General features: G+C 36.9%; 1 protein-coding gene across 2 annotated transcripts in view; it reads right to left on the reverse strand.

The window, feature by feature from the left end:
- Positions 1–4: 4 nt before the first annotated feature.
- Positions 5–17,911, reverse strand: part of ascc3 (activating signal cointegrator 1 complex subunit 3) — a 51,221-nt gene continuing 33,314 nt past the window's right edge. Inside the window, exons 26-42 of one of the 2 annotated variants that reach the window (XM_077527208.1) lie at positions 17,078–17,163; positions 16,048–16,214; positions 15,677–15,822; positions 14,454–14,574; positions 13,128–13,270; positions 12,336–12,473; positions 11,718–11,838; positions 10,690–10,822; positions 10,425–10,550; positions 9,692–9,803; positions 9,484–9,618; positions 7,054–7,278; positions 5,196–5,347; positions 4,660–4,810; positions 2,995–3,201; positions 1,175–1,350; positions 5–1,059 (exon numbers count right to left, since the gene is read on the reverse strand). In XM_077527208.1, coding sequence (XP_077383334.1) covers positions 936–1,059; positions 1,175–1,350; positions 2,995–3,201; positions 4,660–4,810; positions 5,196–5,347; positions 7,054–7,278; positions 9,484–9,618; positions 9,692–9,803; positions 10,425–10,550; positions 10,690–10,822; positions 11,718–11,838; positions 12,336–12,473; positions 13,128–13,270; positions 14,454–14,574; positions 15,677–15,822; positions 16,048–16,214; positions 17,078–17,163 — 2,463 coding nt within the window. In that variant the 3' untranslated portion in view covers positions 5–935. The remainder of the gene's footprint in view (positions 1,060–1,174; positions 1,351–2,994; positions 3,202–4,659; positions 4,811–5,195; positions 5,348–7,053; positions 7,279–9,483; positions 9,619–9,691; positions 9,804–10,424; positions 10,551–10,689; positions 10,823–11,717; positions 11,839–12,335; positions 12,474–13,127; positions 13,271–14,453; positions 14,575–15,676; positions 15,823–16,047; positions 16,215–17,077; positions 17,164–17,911) is intronic. The other variant, XM_077527209.1, reaches the window with a different exon arrangement.

The following is a 17,911-nucleotide window of genomic DNA, read 5'->3' on the forward strand; positions in this document are numbered from 1 at the left end:
CATATTATATACAGATCTGTATTGTACTCAATGTGTGTCTAAGATTTTAATTATGAGTGCATTAAGAATCCTAAATAATATGTGTATGATGTCCTTATATTCAGCAATCATTTCATATATCATGTGCTTAATAATTTCATGTCATAAACTTTACTGTGGGACTGATTCTAACAGTATCCTTGACATTGTTGTAGAAAATCATGGAAGGTTTTGAAGAAAAATATTACACAAACACACATACAAGTTGAATTATCACTGCCACAAATCCACTCTGCAAATATATATTTATATTGTCTCATTTTTTCCCCCCATCTATTCACAAAAGATAAATCACATAAAAAGAAAAGCAAAAAATGTCCAAACCAAGGAACCAGCGGTCATCATGATTCACTCATGTAATTCAAACATTAATAGAATAAATAATGTAAAATGCATAACTAAGTGCATTTTGTCCTGTTAAATCAATATTCCAAGAACTTTTCAGTTCAAGACATTATTTTTTTGCACAAAGGTAAATTAAGAAAATTCATTGAAACAAGCATGTTTTGTGGTTTTAGACACATTTCTTCTTCATTGTTTGGTCAAAAAACAAAAAAAAACAAAAATAAAAAAAAAGTTCATGTTATAATGACCGTTTCCAGAGGGGGTGTGTCAATTCATTTTGAGCTTCCATCATTCAGCAGTCGTCAACAGTTGCGATACCCTTCCGTCGTCATCAATCCGTGATAGTTCAAGCCGGACTGTCAATCCATCATCCGTCGATTGCTCAGCAAAATGAGCAATTTTTCCAAAGTTTCCCTACAACAAAACGGGCATCCGTCATTGACAGATTGACAGACCTTCCGTCAATATTAACGGAAGGCCCACCTCCGACTGTTTCACAGTATACGTGGTGCCGTTAGGTGCCATTTTTTGAAGCACCAACATCCTGTAATTTAGTCTGTGACTTCCGTGTTGACCTGGGCACCGATGCTGGCTGGCGTCACATTGAGGTGAATGTCATACTGCTGGTCCAGACCCAGGTAGCTGTCACTCATCAAGTACAATGTGTAGATGCACCTGAAAGCACAAGACAAACATTTTGACAACGAGGCACCCACGTGACACCAATATGACATGGTGGAATGAACCAAACATTCTGGCTTTAAATACTTTGATCAGGATGGAATCTTACTTTCCAGTCTTCTCTGGTGTGAAGAAGGCGACGGATGCTGTCGTGTGGTTGCGTACGTATCCGATTCGTTTGACTGCTAGCAAGGCCTTGTGATCCACTTCCCCAATGACGAGGAACCAGCCTTCATCTTTCACTTTGGGGAATCTTGGAGCTTGAGCTTTACTGTCCTGCTTCCTCTGTTCAAACAAAGACAGATGAAACAAAACTCGAAATCCCCAGTTCGCCAAAAGATCAAAGTCTCAGGAGTCCACAAATGGTTAACGAATTGGGATCATTCTTCTGTTGGAACACCCAACTGCACCAGTTTTTAACAGATTTTTTTTTAACATCAAAATGTTCAGGAACAACCCAGAAAGCCTCAAGCCTGCCATGAGGTCGCACGGCTGGGAAACCAATGCCTGTTGATGACAGTGAAGTGAGTTTTACAACGTGATGGACTGAGAGCGGTGCGGACCAAGAAAGAAGCTCCCGCTCTGAAATCGACACCTTCAAGCTTTACGGAAAGTTGCAGCTGCTTGCATGGAGAAACCAAATGCCTTCTGGTCAAAGGGTTTTATGGTCACACAGGACAAAGAATCAAGTATTTTGCCACAATGGCGAGAGTGGAGGTGAGTAAATGCAAATTCTTTGAGTTCACCTCAAAATGAACAGCAAGATGGCTGACACGTGGACATTATTGCTTGTTACAAAGAGATAATATTAATAACCCCAAATACTTTCGAACACTGGTTTGGGAATGGATAAAGGCGCAAAATGGCTAAGGGACATTTAACCAAATGGTGGATGTTATGTATTTATCTGGCTGAGTGTTTGACTCTTGTTGGAGTACAGAAAATGTAAAAATAATTTTAAATTTCTGTGCACAATTTGCGATTTTGAAACTAATTGTAGGTCATCAATCTACTCTGTGAAAAGAAAACAAATATCTATCATTAAAAAAATAACACACGATCCATGATGATAATCTACAAACTATCAGTTTTAGTCTTCTACATAAATAAACAAACTACAAAACTTGGCTACATATATTTAATGTGACAGTATACTATACCATAAACATCATGTCATTTGCCTATTAATTCAAGAAAATTCCAATTCACTATAGAAAATTAACAGACAAGGTACAGTGGTGCAGTAAGCTGATATTATTACCTTAGAACAAAAAACAGCTTTGAATCCTTCATCCGTCATAATCCTAACTATTTTAATGTGTTTCTTTTCCTGACCTATCCAATTAATTCCACTAAAACCTTGAAAAAGTACAACTATGTGTTGACCAATCAGGACACAAGCATTATGTCTCCATTCCAGCTGAACAATTGTGGAAAACAATGGCCCGTAAATGCATTTTTTTCCACTCAATATTGCAATAAAATAAATACAAATATTTCTTCAACCGTTCTTTGCAGTTGAGAGGCTGCATCAAAGCTTTCAGTACGCTCTAGCATTAACAAACATAAAAAACGTATACATATGTCTTTGGGACACAAACTTTTTTTTTTTTTTTTTTTTTTTTTTGTTGAAGTCCGGAGCCAAAGACCGGCGATTTATTGACATCAGCTTCTCAGCGTTTAACAGCAACAACAACTAACTCTGCACGAGGCTCACAGACCTACTAACATCTTGTCCTTTTATCCTTTCATCCTTTCATCCCAACAAATTCCCCCTTCGTCCCAACGTTCCGTGGGTGAATTATGTTCCAATCACTACATTTTAAAACAAACATTTTAAATAGAACGTATTTATACGTTGTTAGGAGCAAATGAGTTAATTAATATGAACTCCATTTTATTTATCTCCAACATTTGTGCCATACTGACCCTCTGCTGGCCCTGGTTGATACGTCTCAGTGACACTTGCAAAACGTACTCCTGGTCAGCGTGGACATCCAACCAGGTGCTGGCCTCCCTCAGGTTTGCTCCTGCGGCCGGCACCTGGCGCTCTGTTTGTTGTTGGCTCTCCTCCCACCACCCCTTGACGCTCAACGCCACCTCCACCACTGGAAGATGACTGAGGAAGGTCCACATCTGGCCAAACAGGAAAAAAAAGGTCACAATAGCAGCGTTAATGTTAACTAAGAAAGTGGCCACGAAACTACTAGTAAATAACCAAATTGTCCAAATTTAGCTAAGGTAAAACACTATGACAAATCAAATGTCCAATGCTGAGAGTGTTTATGGAGAATTAAGTCCGAAGCGCAACACGCAGTGCAAAGAAAGATGTATTTGTGCGTCATATGGGAGCTTGGGGGAGAAAAGCAGAAGGCTATTTATGTGATGATTACACACTCTGTGCAAACCAGACAGGAACACTGCTGCACATCTAATTATTTAATTAGCGAGGCCACCCTACTGTGGGAGGGCAGGGGCGATGAGGGGAGGAAAGGTGGGGAAGGATGGAAGCGGGTCCACGGATTGGGCGACGCTGCAGAGCCTGCCGCAGTGCCTGTTCACTCTCATTACTGCTGCAATTAGCACTTAGATTGGAGCAGTAAACCCCATCAGTGGAGCTGTAATTGGGGATCCTGGAGGTATCTGGGATCACAATGGCAAGACTGCTCATGGCATGTCATTGCTAATGCTGTGCATGGGTGTGCAAGAGTATCAGTAACTAATAAAAACGCAATGTTTCCTCGTTTATTGCAGGTGTTATGTTTCAAAAACTGCCCGCGATAATGGAAATTTGCGTTATTTATTTATTTTTAATTCCTGTTAATTATATATATGTATTTCTGTTTGTTTCTTTGTTTGTTTTGGTATAATTTTTAGTGTGTTATGAATGCTTTTTCATTCATATTTTTTCTTTCATTTTTAGTATTTTTTTCCCCCATTAAAAATGTGTTTTTTTTTTTTTTTTTTTAATTTACTTACTGTTAAAAAAAAAAAGCAAGCTGTAAAAAATCAGCGAAACAGGTCATCAGTAACTATTAAAAACGTAATATTCAAGTGCTGTACTGTCTTGAAGTCTTACTTCAGAAATGAATAACTGACAGAATATTGTGAGCGCAACCTTTTCTGCTCCAGCGATCAAGATTTTTTTTTTTTTTTTTTTTTTGTAATCATTATTTTATTGGCCTGGGATCAAACCCACAGCCTCAGGTTTGCAGGACAACTACTCTACCACTGAGCCATGCCACCCCCCTTGTCCCCACATCTTCTGGTGTGCAGCTCAATGCTTTAGCACTGAGCTAAAATTCTGGGCCGCTGTCCCGGCTCAGGAAAGTATTTGAACGTTAAGGAACTGAACACCCCTTACGATTTGGGCGGTCTACCAGTTGTGATAACATAACTTGCATTTGCTGCACAATGAAAACCGGACATTTTCATGAATTTATAAAACCCGTCTGGAAAGGATAAAAAAAAAAAATGTGAACATGTCTGGACAAAAGGGGACATTTGGTACAAGTGTAATCACAACATGCTTATTAAAAAAAAACAAATTTTTGATGAAAGTAGAAATGGATACATTACATCAACAAATTTTACCTGAGTAACCTGAATTGAAGAGAAGTTATGGTTGACAATTGCTGCAAAAATGCTTTCCTTTCCATTGCAGGTCGCCATCAACTCAGGAAGCCCTTCGATTGGTCCATTGTAGCATCCTGCGTTTCCTCTCCCCTTCTGGTTTGACAATTTCCTACATTTGAGCCGACAGAATGTTCAACATTGCTACACGAATGCACATGAGTCACAACAACATGGGGCAGTTTTTAAGGACAAAAGGCCTCATTTGGTAGCTTGTTTTTCATAAAATTTGTTTTCACAAAATCCTTAAACAAAAATTGGTCGTATTTGGTCGCAATGTTTGCTCATTTTAGCGAAAAAGCTCTCTTAATGTTTGGAGGCCCTTTTTTTGCACCCTTTATCAATGCTGTAAAGTTAAAAAAAATGCTCAAGGAGGAGGACACAAGGGTTAAAAGCAAATCTGTTCTTGAAAATTCAAAACCATGAAGCCGAGTAATTCTTGATTAGAAGAAGCGCAAGGAAGGTCTGGGTAGTATGTTGCTGAGTGTAATGCTTACCTGAACAAGTAGAGGTCCTGTTGCTCGACATGTGGCAGGGTCAGTAGCGAAGAATCATGCAGCCAGCGGCCTTGCACGATCATCTGCACCAGGTTGCAGATACTTAAAACTGTAACAAGCCAGCCCTCATTGGCTGCTACATCAAGCAAGGCCTGAGTAGACAAGACAGGAGAGGATCGTATCGTTTAGGAATAATGCAATTATGCTGGTGAACACACATTTTGTTGTGTCCATGGTTTGAGGTTATTTTGATGTTGTTGAATCTGAAAATGAAAATAATCCATATTTGTGTTTAAAAAAAAAATGCTAAAAATAGTATAATAGTATAATTTTATGCTACAACTTTGATGAGGCTTTATCTGCTTATATAGTATTCTTTCATTTTTGATGTGATATCACACCACCAATCCCAGGTGCCCTTGCCCCTAGTAATAATTAATGTTAGGGGTGTAAGGCGATTAACATTTTGAATCATAATTAATCAATCACATGACTTCAATAGTTAACTCACGATTAATCACAAATTTTATATCTGTTCTAAATGTACAATAAAATGTGCAATACAATATTTTTTTCTAAGTTTTCATACTCCTGTTTACATAATTAGAAACATATTTAATTCATAAAACTGAGTTAAAATTAAAAATATGTACTTATAGTAAAAAATGAGTATGATATTGATTTTTAAGGTATTTTTTTCTGCCACTAGAAGGCATAATTGCATGTGTAAGATGGTGAGAGAGCTCAGTGCATTTTTCTTTTCATTTTAACAGGTATCTATTCTTTACCATGAAGTAACTTGGGAAATTCTGCACAGTTTTAAAATAGTAAAATACAACTTGACCCTCATCTCCACAATTATATGCATTATTATTAAATTTATTACTGCTAAATTTTGACATGGATGTGTCTGCTGTATTGCGACTGTATGGAATTCCCTTGATACATGCTTTAAGTTAGGGGCGGTTGTTAATTGTGCGTTAAAATAAAAATAAAAATAGTGTCATTAAAGGAACTTTAAATTAACTAAAAATAAACACTTAATTTTGACACCCCTAATTAATATGAAATGAAATGTAACCAATTGAAATCAGACATTGCTTTTTAAATTGGAGTTCAAAATAATTATTTTAACATCAACTCATGAATAATATTTTGTTAGTATTACTACAATATTTTGGTTGTCTTTATGATACATCATACAAATGTTCTGAAACATTTTAGCATCATACAGATGAGAAAAAAAATACAAATACATAATTATAAAGTGGACAAATACTTTTGGGAGGCACCGTATGCCCATTTTCCAATCCCAAGTGGAGACGGAGAAACAAATCCTATCTTTACGCACTACTCTGGCCAATCCCAACAAGTATAGAGCCTGAGTGTAATCCTGCACTCCGCCGGCTTATTACAGCCACACATTGAACCATTCACTAAATCCCCTTTGTAGCCACTCATCTACAGAACGCCGCCATTACCCTCGGATTCCTTGGCTCGACTACTGAGCAAAATATTGGAACAGCTCCCTGTACAGGAATCAGCCACATCAAGCCATGGCGGCACATCACCCCCTTGATCTCTAATACCCATCATATTGCCTTCCAACTTATGTACTAGTGCATCTACACTTTTTACTATTTAGAGGTGGAATCATCATGAAAGAAGAAGCAATTGAGAAGGTGAGATAAGATGGAAATTTCATGTTTATGTTCATGGACAAACACATGATTTTTATTCTAATGATACTTTTATATGTTTTTATTTATTTATTGTGTCATTTTTGGTCCTCCATACAATAAATAAGTCATCATACATTATTGTGTGATTCTGACACCTAATGTCCCAGCAAACGTACCTGACAGATTCGGATGGCGTTGTCCAGAACTGTCTTGGTGTCAGTTGAGTAGTCGCTGCATGGCAACTGGGCATGGCTGAAGTGAGCCTGAAGCAGTAAGTGGGTTTTAGTATGGGCACTGTCATAGGAGTGAGGATTGACCTTCAGGGGGAGCTGTTGAGCCAGGCTACTGTTGAGTTGGTCTTCATTGTGCCTCACAGGGAGCTCGGAATATTCTTCTGCATCCTGTATCAAATAAAGATACAACAGGCTGTCACTTAATTGGGAAAATTCACGCACACCTTCACTGATTCCCTCAAGTTTAACTTTGGCTAAAATAGTCCCATCAACAGGCTGTGCAGGAGGCATTTGTCTCCGATTGCACTGCAGTCGCCATCTCCCATTTGCAGAGTGTTAATGCACCATCAATCACTGGTCAAAGTCAGTCTCAAAATCAAGGAGCTGAAAAATGACCATAGCCAAGTCAAGGTTGCTTGCGTGAGTGATAAAAAGGAATCATTAATGAATGATTTATTTTCAGTCTTGGGTCTGTAAATAAATGTTCTGGGAAAATAAAAGACCACTTAACTTTGCTAAGCAAACAACATAAGCAGCAGCAACAATACTTCACTGCCCACAGAATAGGAAAATAGGACTGCAGCATTGAAGCCATGATTGCAACAAGAAAGTGTGACAGGAATAAACATACAGCTCAGTCATTTTTATGGATTGTATAAAAAGATAAGTTTACATAAGAATGTAAACTCCAGACAACAGCAACACATTCTTCTGTTTTGATTCTGCCTCAGACATATACATATTTGCATATTATTAACTAATTCACTGCCTTTGACAAGTATACTTGTCAATTGTATTTTTTAGAGCGGTGCTAAATGGGGGCGAATCTGAGCATGCTCCACTGTAAATATCAAACTTGGAAACAACTTTACTGATGCCCAACCAACCGGTAGATGACATCATTGCCCCATTTTCTACGAAATAAACACAGTTTCAGAGTCCATCGGAGAAATGGCTGTATTTTGGCAAATCTACTAATTACTTAACCAATCCAATAAAAATTGAACTTTGACGACTTGAGCCGTCAATGGCAGTGAATGACTTAAATTAAACAGCAAAATAAAATAAAATAAAAAATGTTATAACTAGGGGTGTGAATTGCCTAGTACCTGACAATTTGATCCGTATCACGATTCATAGGTCACGATTCGATTCGATACCGATTAATCCCGATATGAATTTACAAGTCGATTGTTGCGACTTTTTTTTATTTTATTTTATTTAGAAAATACCATTCACTAAACTTGGACAATGTACACTGTAAGATTTGTATGAAAATTTATTGATCTGAAACTTCCGTTTTATAACTGTGAGCCACTGTATTTAACAAACAGGTTGTAACCTTTTTCATGTTAGAACAGCATTGAAATAAAATATTAAGGCTTAATGTTCCATTAATATAACATTCTTCCATGCTTAAGGTATGAAAGTTAGATGTTTTGTTGAATATTTTTCCATCAAAAATGGATGTTATAAAATCAATTCGGCTGCCTATTGAATCGATTCGAGAATTGCGTGCTGTATTATCGCGATATATTGCCAAATCGATTTTTTATTAACACCCCAAGTAATAACCATAGGAAACGGAAAACGTATGTTTTGGTAAAGTATGATAATGTGCTTGAAGCAAAACAACTGTCTTATAATGAGGTAGCTCCAGAGTGTTTTTGGCTTAGATTGCAGCAATTACAGAGAAGACATGTCGGTGCTGTGTCAGAAACAAAAAGGGGAAAGTAAGTAAAGCAACAGGTTGACAAAGCTTCACTATTGTGGTGCAGCTTGTAGGCAGGAGCAATGGGGGTTGGTTTGCTGTTGCTTTAGGCCCCGTTCACACAAATGAAACATCTTCTAAGATAATTAATTACAGCATGCTTAACACATTTATGGAGGGCGATTTTGGTAGTCAATCCAATGTGCGCATTGGCGACCAATAAGACCTGAGGCGGAATTAAAATTGTGGCTACTTGGTTTTCAAGCAACTCAGTCTGAAAAGAAACTTTTTCTCTTCAAGACAGTAAAACCTTCAGTATGAACACATCTGACCTTTATGGCTCAGACGTGACGTCATCTTTAGTAGATATCACCATGAAATGAGGAGGTCAAGGAGCGTCACCTCATTTCTCCAAAATATGTCTACCACCTCCTGCCTTGCTCCTCTGTTAGTCTGAGATGAGCGACTACCTGCTCAGAATTCATTTTTACTGTTATAATTAGAGTACCTAACTAATTATGACTAATTATATCCCAAACCAATGCACTAACCCCAGAAGGCAACTAGTAGAGAATCTTGTTCAACACGTCTTGGAATAATTCTTTCGTTATCAGAAAGTATTCTTTTAACATACAAACGATGGATATGTGAATAGTACTCACAGTCAGAATGGAAAGAATCTCATGGCTGGGAAGTTCAGCCCTCAGTCTTTCTTTAAACAAGCGGATGGTCTGATGCTTCAGGTAGTAATATGATGCAATGCGACCATATGTCAAAGGTTCAATCGACCGGTCGTTCTTCACAAGGATAGAAATTTCAAAAGTTCAACAGATAATTCAGACAAAAGTATTACTCAACAAAAGCACACACCTCTTTTATTTCAATGCAGTAGGAGCACTCCAAGTCTCGCAGGCTCCTTTCCACCAGATTGGAGAGGTATTTGTTCATAGAATCATGGCTGATGTCTTCCAAGTTGTAATAACTGAACACAGGCAAAACCATTTGAAGTCAGTTTTATGTAATATTTGATGATAAACTATTTTCTGTTTTGTTTTAACATTGTATCATCTATGAAACCTTAGAATTATAAGGTATTAAAAAGTCAAGTACGGAATAGATGTGTGAAGGGTGATTTTACTTCGTAAAAAGTCTGACACTAGGTGAGCATTAAACAATTATTTTACTGGAAACACGTCTGTATACACTTTACAGAAGAAAATAATAGCCATCTGAAAGGAAAATGACCAGTTTTCACAGAAAATGACTCCCAGATTACACTATCAAACTGTGTTGTAAATAGGTTCCATATTCGGCAGAGCCATTTAACAGTTACCACATGAGGCTTAGCCAAAGTATAATCAAAGACAATTTTCACCAGGTCATGATTGCACTAGATGTGCCAAATGAAAGAGAAAATAATACCAGACTCTTTATTAAAAGCCATTAGGTACAAAATGTCGAGCAATTCTAAGTGTAAAATAACTTCAGTATGTAACAAAAAGTACGTTGGAGAATCACACAGTGTTTTTAAGTTCATTATGAAATCCTGATCCTTCTTTAAGCTGAAGTAGTTAAATGTTAACGTGCGTCACAACAACCTAACCTGGGGTTCATCACCAGCCGTCTGAAAAAGTAAGTCCAAGTGATGTAGTCCATTGCATCTTGCTTGGAAGAGACGGTCCCTGCAGCTATCTCTGCATTCAAGTGGTCCGACAGCACACTGAGGAGGCTGAGGATACAACAACCACTCACTTTTACAATAATCATTCAAAAAATTATGATGGTAATAATAATAATAATAATATGAATAAAAATGAAGGCCTTACAGAAAACATGTACACGACTTCGGAATCCCTTCTTGCACTCACCTGGACTCAACAGGGAAAGGCTCATAGAGAAATTTCTTGTAGAAATCTTTTTTGATGTCGTGGACAAGAATGACTGCTTTGCCCTGGTCATCAAACTGAGGCCGACCGGCACGCCCCATCATCTGCAGAACATCTACAGACAAACATTAATAATACTATAGGTCTATATTTTAGATGTCATGATCTGTACACAATATTACAGTTGCAATTCCAAATCAGAATTGTTTGCTACCCATGGTAAAAATTGAGGAATGCATAATTTGGTAGAAAAAAAAAAGGCAAATTACGGACATTCCAGAATTGTCTATATTGATTTAGACTCCAACCTTCTGGCTTTAAGAAACACTTTGTCAGAAATTGTTGTATTACTATTATTTAAATAGACCAAATAGAGAGAGAAAAAAATATGCAGCCCATGGGGACCCCAGTAAGTAAATGCAGTTGTGTCAGGAAAGGTATCAATCTTAAAACTTTGCCAAACAATTCTGAACGTTAGTTCAAAGAATTCCATACTGCATTGGCTGTGGCCCAAGTTAACAAGTGCCATCTGCGCTGTTAAACTACAGTTGAATGGCTTCAGGTAAGGGTTTTTAATTGTTTTACCATGATGGATATAGGAAGAGAAATGGAGATATGGTCCATTTGTCACTAACAAACTTTTGACCAGGAAAATGAAATTAGCATTTATTTTCAATAGCATCAACCTGTTTTGGAACAATGTGTAAATAATTAATTTCTGGCAAAAGTCTGTGTGGCACCAATATTCCCCAATAGATATATTAAAATAATAAAAATGATTTTTTTTAAATGTGAAGAGTGTACTGCAATTTTGTTTGATATTATACATAACATTGTATGTTTAACATTATTCATTTTTTTCCTAAATTGCATAATAAGAACACTTTCAAAATTGGCATCTCAAAGCTTGACATAAACTACACTACTCACTCTTATCATCGATCATTATCCTTTTTTTTTTTTTTTTAACTCAAAATTACTTCAGAACTTTATGCACAAGGAATTTGTACCTGTAATGGGGTAGTCCACATAGCGTCTGGTTTTTCCATCATAGTATTCAGTTCCTTTGACAACCACCAGATGAGCAGGGAAGTTTACTCCCCAAGCCAGAGTGCTTGTGGCAATCAAAACCTGAGAATACAGACAACTGTGATCAGTTAACAGTAATAGTTAAATCCTGCCAATTTCAAAGGAAATAAATACATTCACCTCCTGATGACATTTGACAAAAGATGACTATGATATTTTAGATTTTATTTGTATGCATTTACACCTGGATGTGATACACAAAATTGAGGCACATTTTGTTGACTCCACCCATTTTTCCTTTGAGCAAGAGTTTTGCAATATGTGACTGACAGATGTGCTTGGCTGTCCAGGTGTATCCTATTATATTGCTGATTCAAACAATAAATGCTGCATGTCTTCATTCAAATGTATTACATCTATTCAAAGCAATAGCAACAACATCGCGTGGGCAGGAGTGAAGAGAAGTTATCATAATAGGAATAGGGTTTATGAGCAAACAACATCCTCTTTCGTCAAAACAGGACAAAACACTTCCTTCTGCTTGAGGTGACAGGAGACCATGAGGACAAAGCACCCGTAGAAATACAGCAAGATTGTACCTGGATCTTGCAGTTGACAAACAGTTCTTCCACAGTCTTTCTGTCTCGTTCATGCAGGCCAGCGTGATGCATGCCGATTCCAAATGCCAAAGTTAGCTTCAAGTTTGAATCCCGCACTGTGGCAATGATGTCCTCAATCTACAGACAGCACAAAATAAAGTCACATAAGTCAGAATTACAATTCTATTTTGGTGCCTTTAGTTAACCCGAGATAATGTTATAGTCTAATTGCAAGTCACTGTCAACTTTGTTTTCAATGTACTTGCACAGAATAAAGAATAGGGGCAAAATGAAGGTTTGACTACAGTAAAAAATAATTAGGTGTGTGAAGTTGCACGCTACAACAAAACTACTTCTAGAAATACCTAAAAGTTGTAAGAAAATTAATATCTCAAGGAAAATGAATCTCAGCTCGTTTGAACATCATACGTCAACATATGTCTTTCTTTGACACATACTAAGGAGATTTAACGTTTTGGGCTACCATGAAGCCCAATCAACTACAGTATATATCTTCTATTTGTACTATTTTGCAAATGTTTTTTTCCCAGTCAAGTGAAACCGTAATTATGTGTCCAGGGAACTGTACAGATACTGAACTGGCCAAATCTACTAAATATTTTATATTGCAGGTCTTCAAGACCATAATTCACTTCCAACGGCAGATGATTTATGACACATGACTTTTCTATCATAGTATATATTCTTAGGAAATTGTACAATGCATGTAGGCATGAACTGTGAAATCACTATAGTGAAGTAATTGAGCCTCTCGGTGGTAATACACAGTACTTCTCTCTCGTCTTGATGCAGCCACTGTTTGGGATTGTCTTCTGTCGCCAGGTATGCGATGAGGTCCAGGGCTGTCAGTCGGGTTTGACGTCGGGATGAGACAAAGATCAGCACTGGCTTAGCTGGAGAGTGACTACGTATTGCTGTGAAGATAAGCACACCAAGTATGTTAACTCATTTGCTCCCAAAAACTTATAAATATGTTCTATTTTAAATGTTTCAAGTGTCCCAAAGACATATTTATACGTTTTATTTTATGTTTTTCATGCTAGAGCATACAGAAGGCTTTGACGCAGCCTCTCAACTGCCAAAGAAAAGTTGAAGAAATGGTAGTTATTACACAACCGGCCAACAGGTGGCAGCAGAGTAAAGGAGATCAACCAGGATCATGTTGAAAAAAAGCTCAATTAGTCACAATTCTAAATAGATATGTGAATAATGATGAAACTTAGCCACATTATAATGGTAATTGCTGCAAAACGATATCAGATAGAAATATACTTTTTTTTCTGATGAAAGAAGAGACTAATCTTTCTTTTGGTAGGTTCCATGTTTGAATAGCAATAGAACACAATATTCAGTGGGCCTTGCAAAATCAGTCAAAATCCAGTAAAACAGCTGGGAGTGAAGGGGGTTGCATCTGTGAAAATGGCTGGGAGTGAATGAGTTAAAGATGATAATTATTAGGGGTGTTAAAAAAAATCGATTCGGCGATATATCGCGATACTACATCGCGCGATTCTCGAATCGATTCAATAATAGGCAAAATCGATTTTTTTTTTTTTTTTTTTTTTTTTTTAGGATTCACACCTTGAGCATGGAAGAATGTTATATGAACGGAACATTAAGCCTTAATATTTTATTTTAATCCTGTTAAAAACATGAAACAGATTACAACCTCTATAAGACTGAAATTTCAGATCAATAAATAATACATTTTCATATAAATCTTACAAACTACAAGCTTACTGATTAGTATTTTCTAAATTTGATTAGTATTTTCTAAATTTGAATGAAAAAAAATCGCAACAATCGACTTATAAATTCGTATCGGGATTAATCGGTATCGAATCGAATCGTGACCTGTGAATCGTGATACGAATCGAATCGTCAGGTACGAGGCAATTCACACCCCTAATAATTATATTTAAAAAAAAACCCAATGAAAATGAATTGTCATTAGTGACATTCTGATTTGTTTGATATTAGCATTAATACTACTATTGCAGTCAAATGAAAATTGTCAAGAGTGTATGATATGAACTAGAAAATGCAATCTCAGGTCTCTTCTGATATTTCACATTAAAGTACAATCGTGAGACATACCTTGGAAGGTGGGTTTGTTCATGGTGGCCATGCGGGGGCAGTAGTGCTGTCCCGGGAATCCATGAATGTGAACCTCCAGCGGTACAGGGCGAACAGAAGGGCGGAAGTTAAACAAGCCCACCTGCCAAACAAAAGACAAGAAAAGCGGAAAGGGAAAAACAGAATGCATAAAGTATAATGTGAGCAGCTGGTATTACAAAGCCCCATCTGGTAGTTATGTGAGGTTTCTATCACTGTCATTGAGAAAGCGAGGCACAAATAGCTGCCGGACCGGTGCTATAAAGTCTGAAAGCTTTATGGTGGTGATGGATTTTAATGTGATTGTGGTGGTGTGCAGCAGCACCGTGTCAACAACAGTGAAATCAAATTGTGATTTAGGATGCTGTTACTATCATGTTCAGTCTTTGTGTGCATTGAGTATTTTAAATATACCAATAAAGAATTGAACGATGAGCTACAAATCAGCCTACCAATTACATACAGCAAAAAGTAAATCAGAGCCCAAGCATGGGCAATAACCCCATCTTGTGGCAGGACTGAAGACTCATCTCCATACATGGACAAAATGAAATAAAAAACAAAAGTGGGTGCAGAAATAACTTGAAACTGAAAAAAAAAAAATCATAGATACAAAAATAAAGAAATTAACCAATGAAAATGAGACATTGCTTTTGAATTATATTCAACATAAATATAAAAAAGATAACTTCTCATGAATCTTAAATGTATGAATAATGCACAGTTCCCATGCTACCTGGCATCAAATTAGAATAACAGAAACCGACATCATGCTATAAATACAAAACAAAAATGCATTGCCACAGCATCTCAACTGTGTCACGTGTATCCTCTGAAGCAGTTCAGAATCAACATTTATCAAATAAAATAAAGTTTAAATAACATGCATCACGCTCACTAGTGATGCTGATTATTAAATGTACAGTATTCGTGTGAATATTGCTACAGATGTGTTTAGCTTCAGATTGGGTTAAGAAACAATACCTTTACTAATATAGTTTTTTGATTAATATAGAATGACATGGAAAAAAACTAATGTGCATACACATACTGGAAAATGGAAACAGTGCAGCCAAGAAAAATGCTACAAAATGAAGAGAATAGACCTCTGAAAATAAACTGTTATAATTTCATGGAACAAGTTTTAGGTTGAGATCAACAGAGGAGGCCTTGCTGGCCCCGAACATTCACCACAGCTTCCTTACCTGTACAATTCCCAACCAGTCAGCAAGGTCTCGCGCATTAGCCAGCGCAGTGGAGAGGCCGACAACTCGAACACTTTTAGAGGTGTGGGAGGAGATGAAGTTGGTCCTTGACACAATGACTTCCAACACTGGACCTCTATCTTCCCCTATAATCACACAAAATGTTCACCTTATTTTTGAATAGAACACATTAGAGTGACATTAGAGATATTAGAGTTGAATGTTTTAACGAATGAAATTGACTCAAGTATTTTCCCTATTCCTGAATTATGATTTTAACACTCAAATGTTTCATACCCCAATTTTAATATCTCACAAATACAACACAGTAAATATAAAATGAATGAAATGATTTAATTTTTAAGTCATACCAAGTAAGTGGATTTCATCAATGATCAGGATTGCTACTTTCTGAACGTAGCTTCTGTTTTGCCAGCTTCTGCTTACTCCATCCCACTTCTCTGGTGTGGTGACAATGAGGTCAGCCTGTTCTATAGCTCGCATATCTGGGGTCACATCACCTGTCAGTTCCACCACTCTACACCGATTTGGAACAGAAACCAATTTAGACTCCTCATACATTACAGATAAACTTATAAACTTTCATAATTGTTTTCATTGCGTTATTGTTTAAATACATCTAGTTAATAAAATTTAAACATGGAAAACATTTTCTGCAATAAACACGCTTTTGTCTGTTAAAAACAAAAGAAAAACAATGTAACACCTTGATTATATATATATATATATATATATATATATATATATATATACATAAGAAAAAAAGTGTTTAAAAAAAGTGTTTAACGAGGGCGGCACGGTGTGCGAGTGGTTAGCACGTCCACCCCCCAGTTCTGAGGACTCCGGTTCGAGTCCAGGCTCCGGCCTTCCTGGGTGGAGTTTGCATGTTCTCCCCGTGCCCGCGTGGGTCTTCTCCGGGTTCTCCGGTCTCCTCCCACATTCCAAAGACATGCATGGCAGGTTAACTGGGCGCTCCGAATTGTCCCTAGGTGTGCTTGTGCGTATGGATGGTTGTTCGTCTCTGTGTGCCCTGCGATTGGCTGGCAACCTGTCCAGGGTGTCCCCTGCCTACTGCCCAGAGCCAGCTGAGATAGGCGCCAGCACCCCCCGCGACCCTTGTGAGGAATAAGCGGTCAAGAAAATGGATGGATGGATGGATGGATGTTTAACGAGTGAAATGTTTTCTTTTTTACAGTAACTACAATTAATATTTTTCTCATATCATTAATTATCGGGATTTTCTGCATCCACATTGTTAACTTGTTTATAGACACACACAATTTCACAAGGATGTGAAGGTGTTTATCTCATCCTGGAATATAGCAACACCTTGATAGAATCATGTATACGTTTATGTGAACTTCATCTCGCCAAACTCACTTTTTCCCCAGTTTCTCTTCTATCCTCACTTTCCAGTCCTCAATTCTCTCTCTGACCAGAGCTTTAAGGGGGGCAATATACACCACCTGAAAACACAGCAAAAAAACAACAAACATACTGTAAACATTTTTGAATGGGTGAAACTTATGTGAGTTTATGGCTGCAACTAATAATTATGTTAATAATTGATTATGTACATTTTTTTTCAATTATTCACATTAAATAAGGCTTCTTTTTTTAAATGCCATCCTTTATTCAAAAACAGAACACTGTTTCAAATTGAAAGTAAAGAAATCCCATAATCTTAATCATAAACTGTTTAGGATTCAGTTTCTGGCTTGGTACACAACATGTCAGAAAATAGGCAAAATTATTAATCACTGTTTTCTTACCCACAAAGACAATTCAGTCTGTTTTAATGGAAAAATAGGGGTGGGTACTTAATGATTCCGTTAACGGCTTGGAGAAATTACACAATTTTTTTTTCAATTTGTTTGGGCTATATAACTCTAGACCAGGTTTCCTTCGCACAAAATGTTTCTAAGTTTAACATTATAACAGTGATTTATTCAAAACATCAGCTTTTTTGTAAATCATAAAATGTATTTTATGTTAATGTTGCAGATGCAAGACAACTTTATTTAAAAACAAATAAATGACAAAATATAGGTATCTTAATTCTAATATTTGCTTTAGATGACGTACACATACTGTATCCTGAACCAAAATACATTTGGAGATATCATCAAAGCACTGACAATTAAAAAAAATAAATAAATAAAAAAAAAATAAATAAATAAAAAAAAAATAAAAAATAAAAGACAGCACACATTT

This window comes from Festucalex cinctus, chromosome 7, assembly GCF_051991245.1.
Source record: "Festucalex cinctus isolate MCC-2025b chromosome 7, RoL_Fcin_1.0, whole genome shotgun sequence".
NCBI classification, from domain to species: domain Eukaryota; kingdom Metazoa; phylum Chordata; class Actinopteri; order Syngnathiformes; family Syngnathidae; genus Festucalex; species Festucalex cinctus.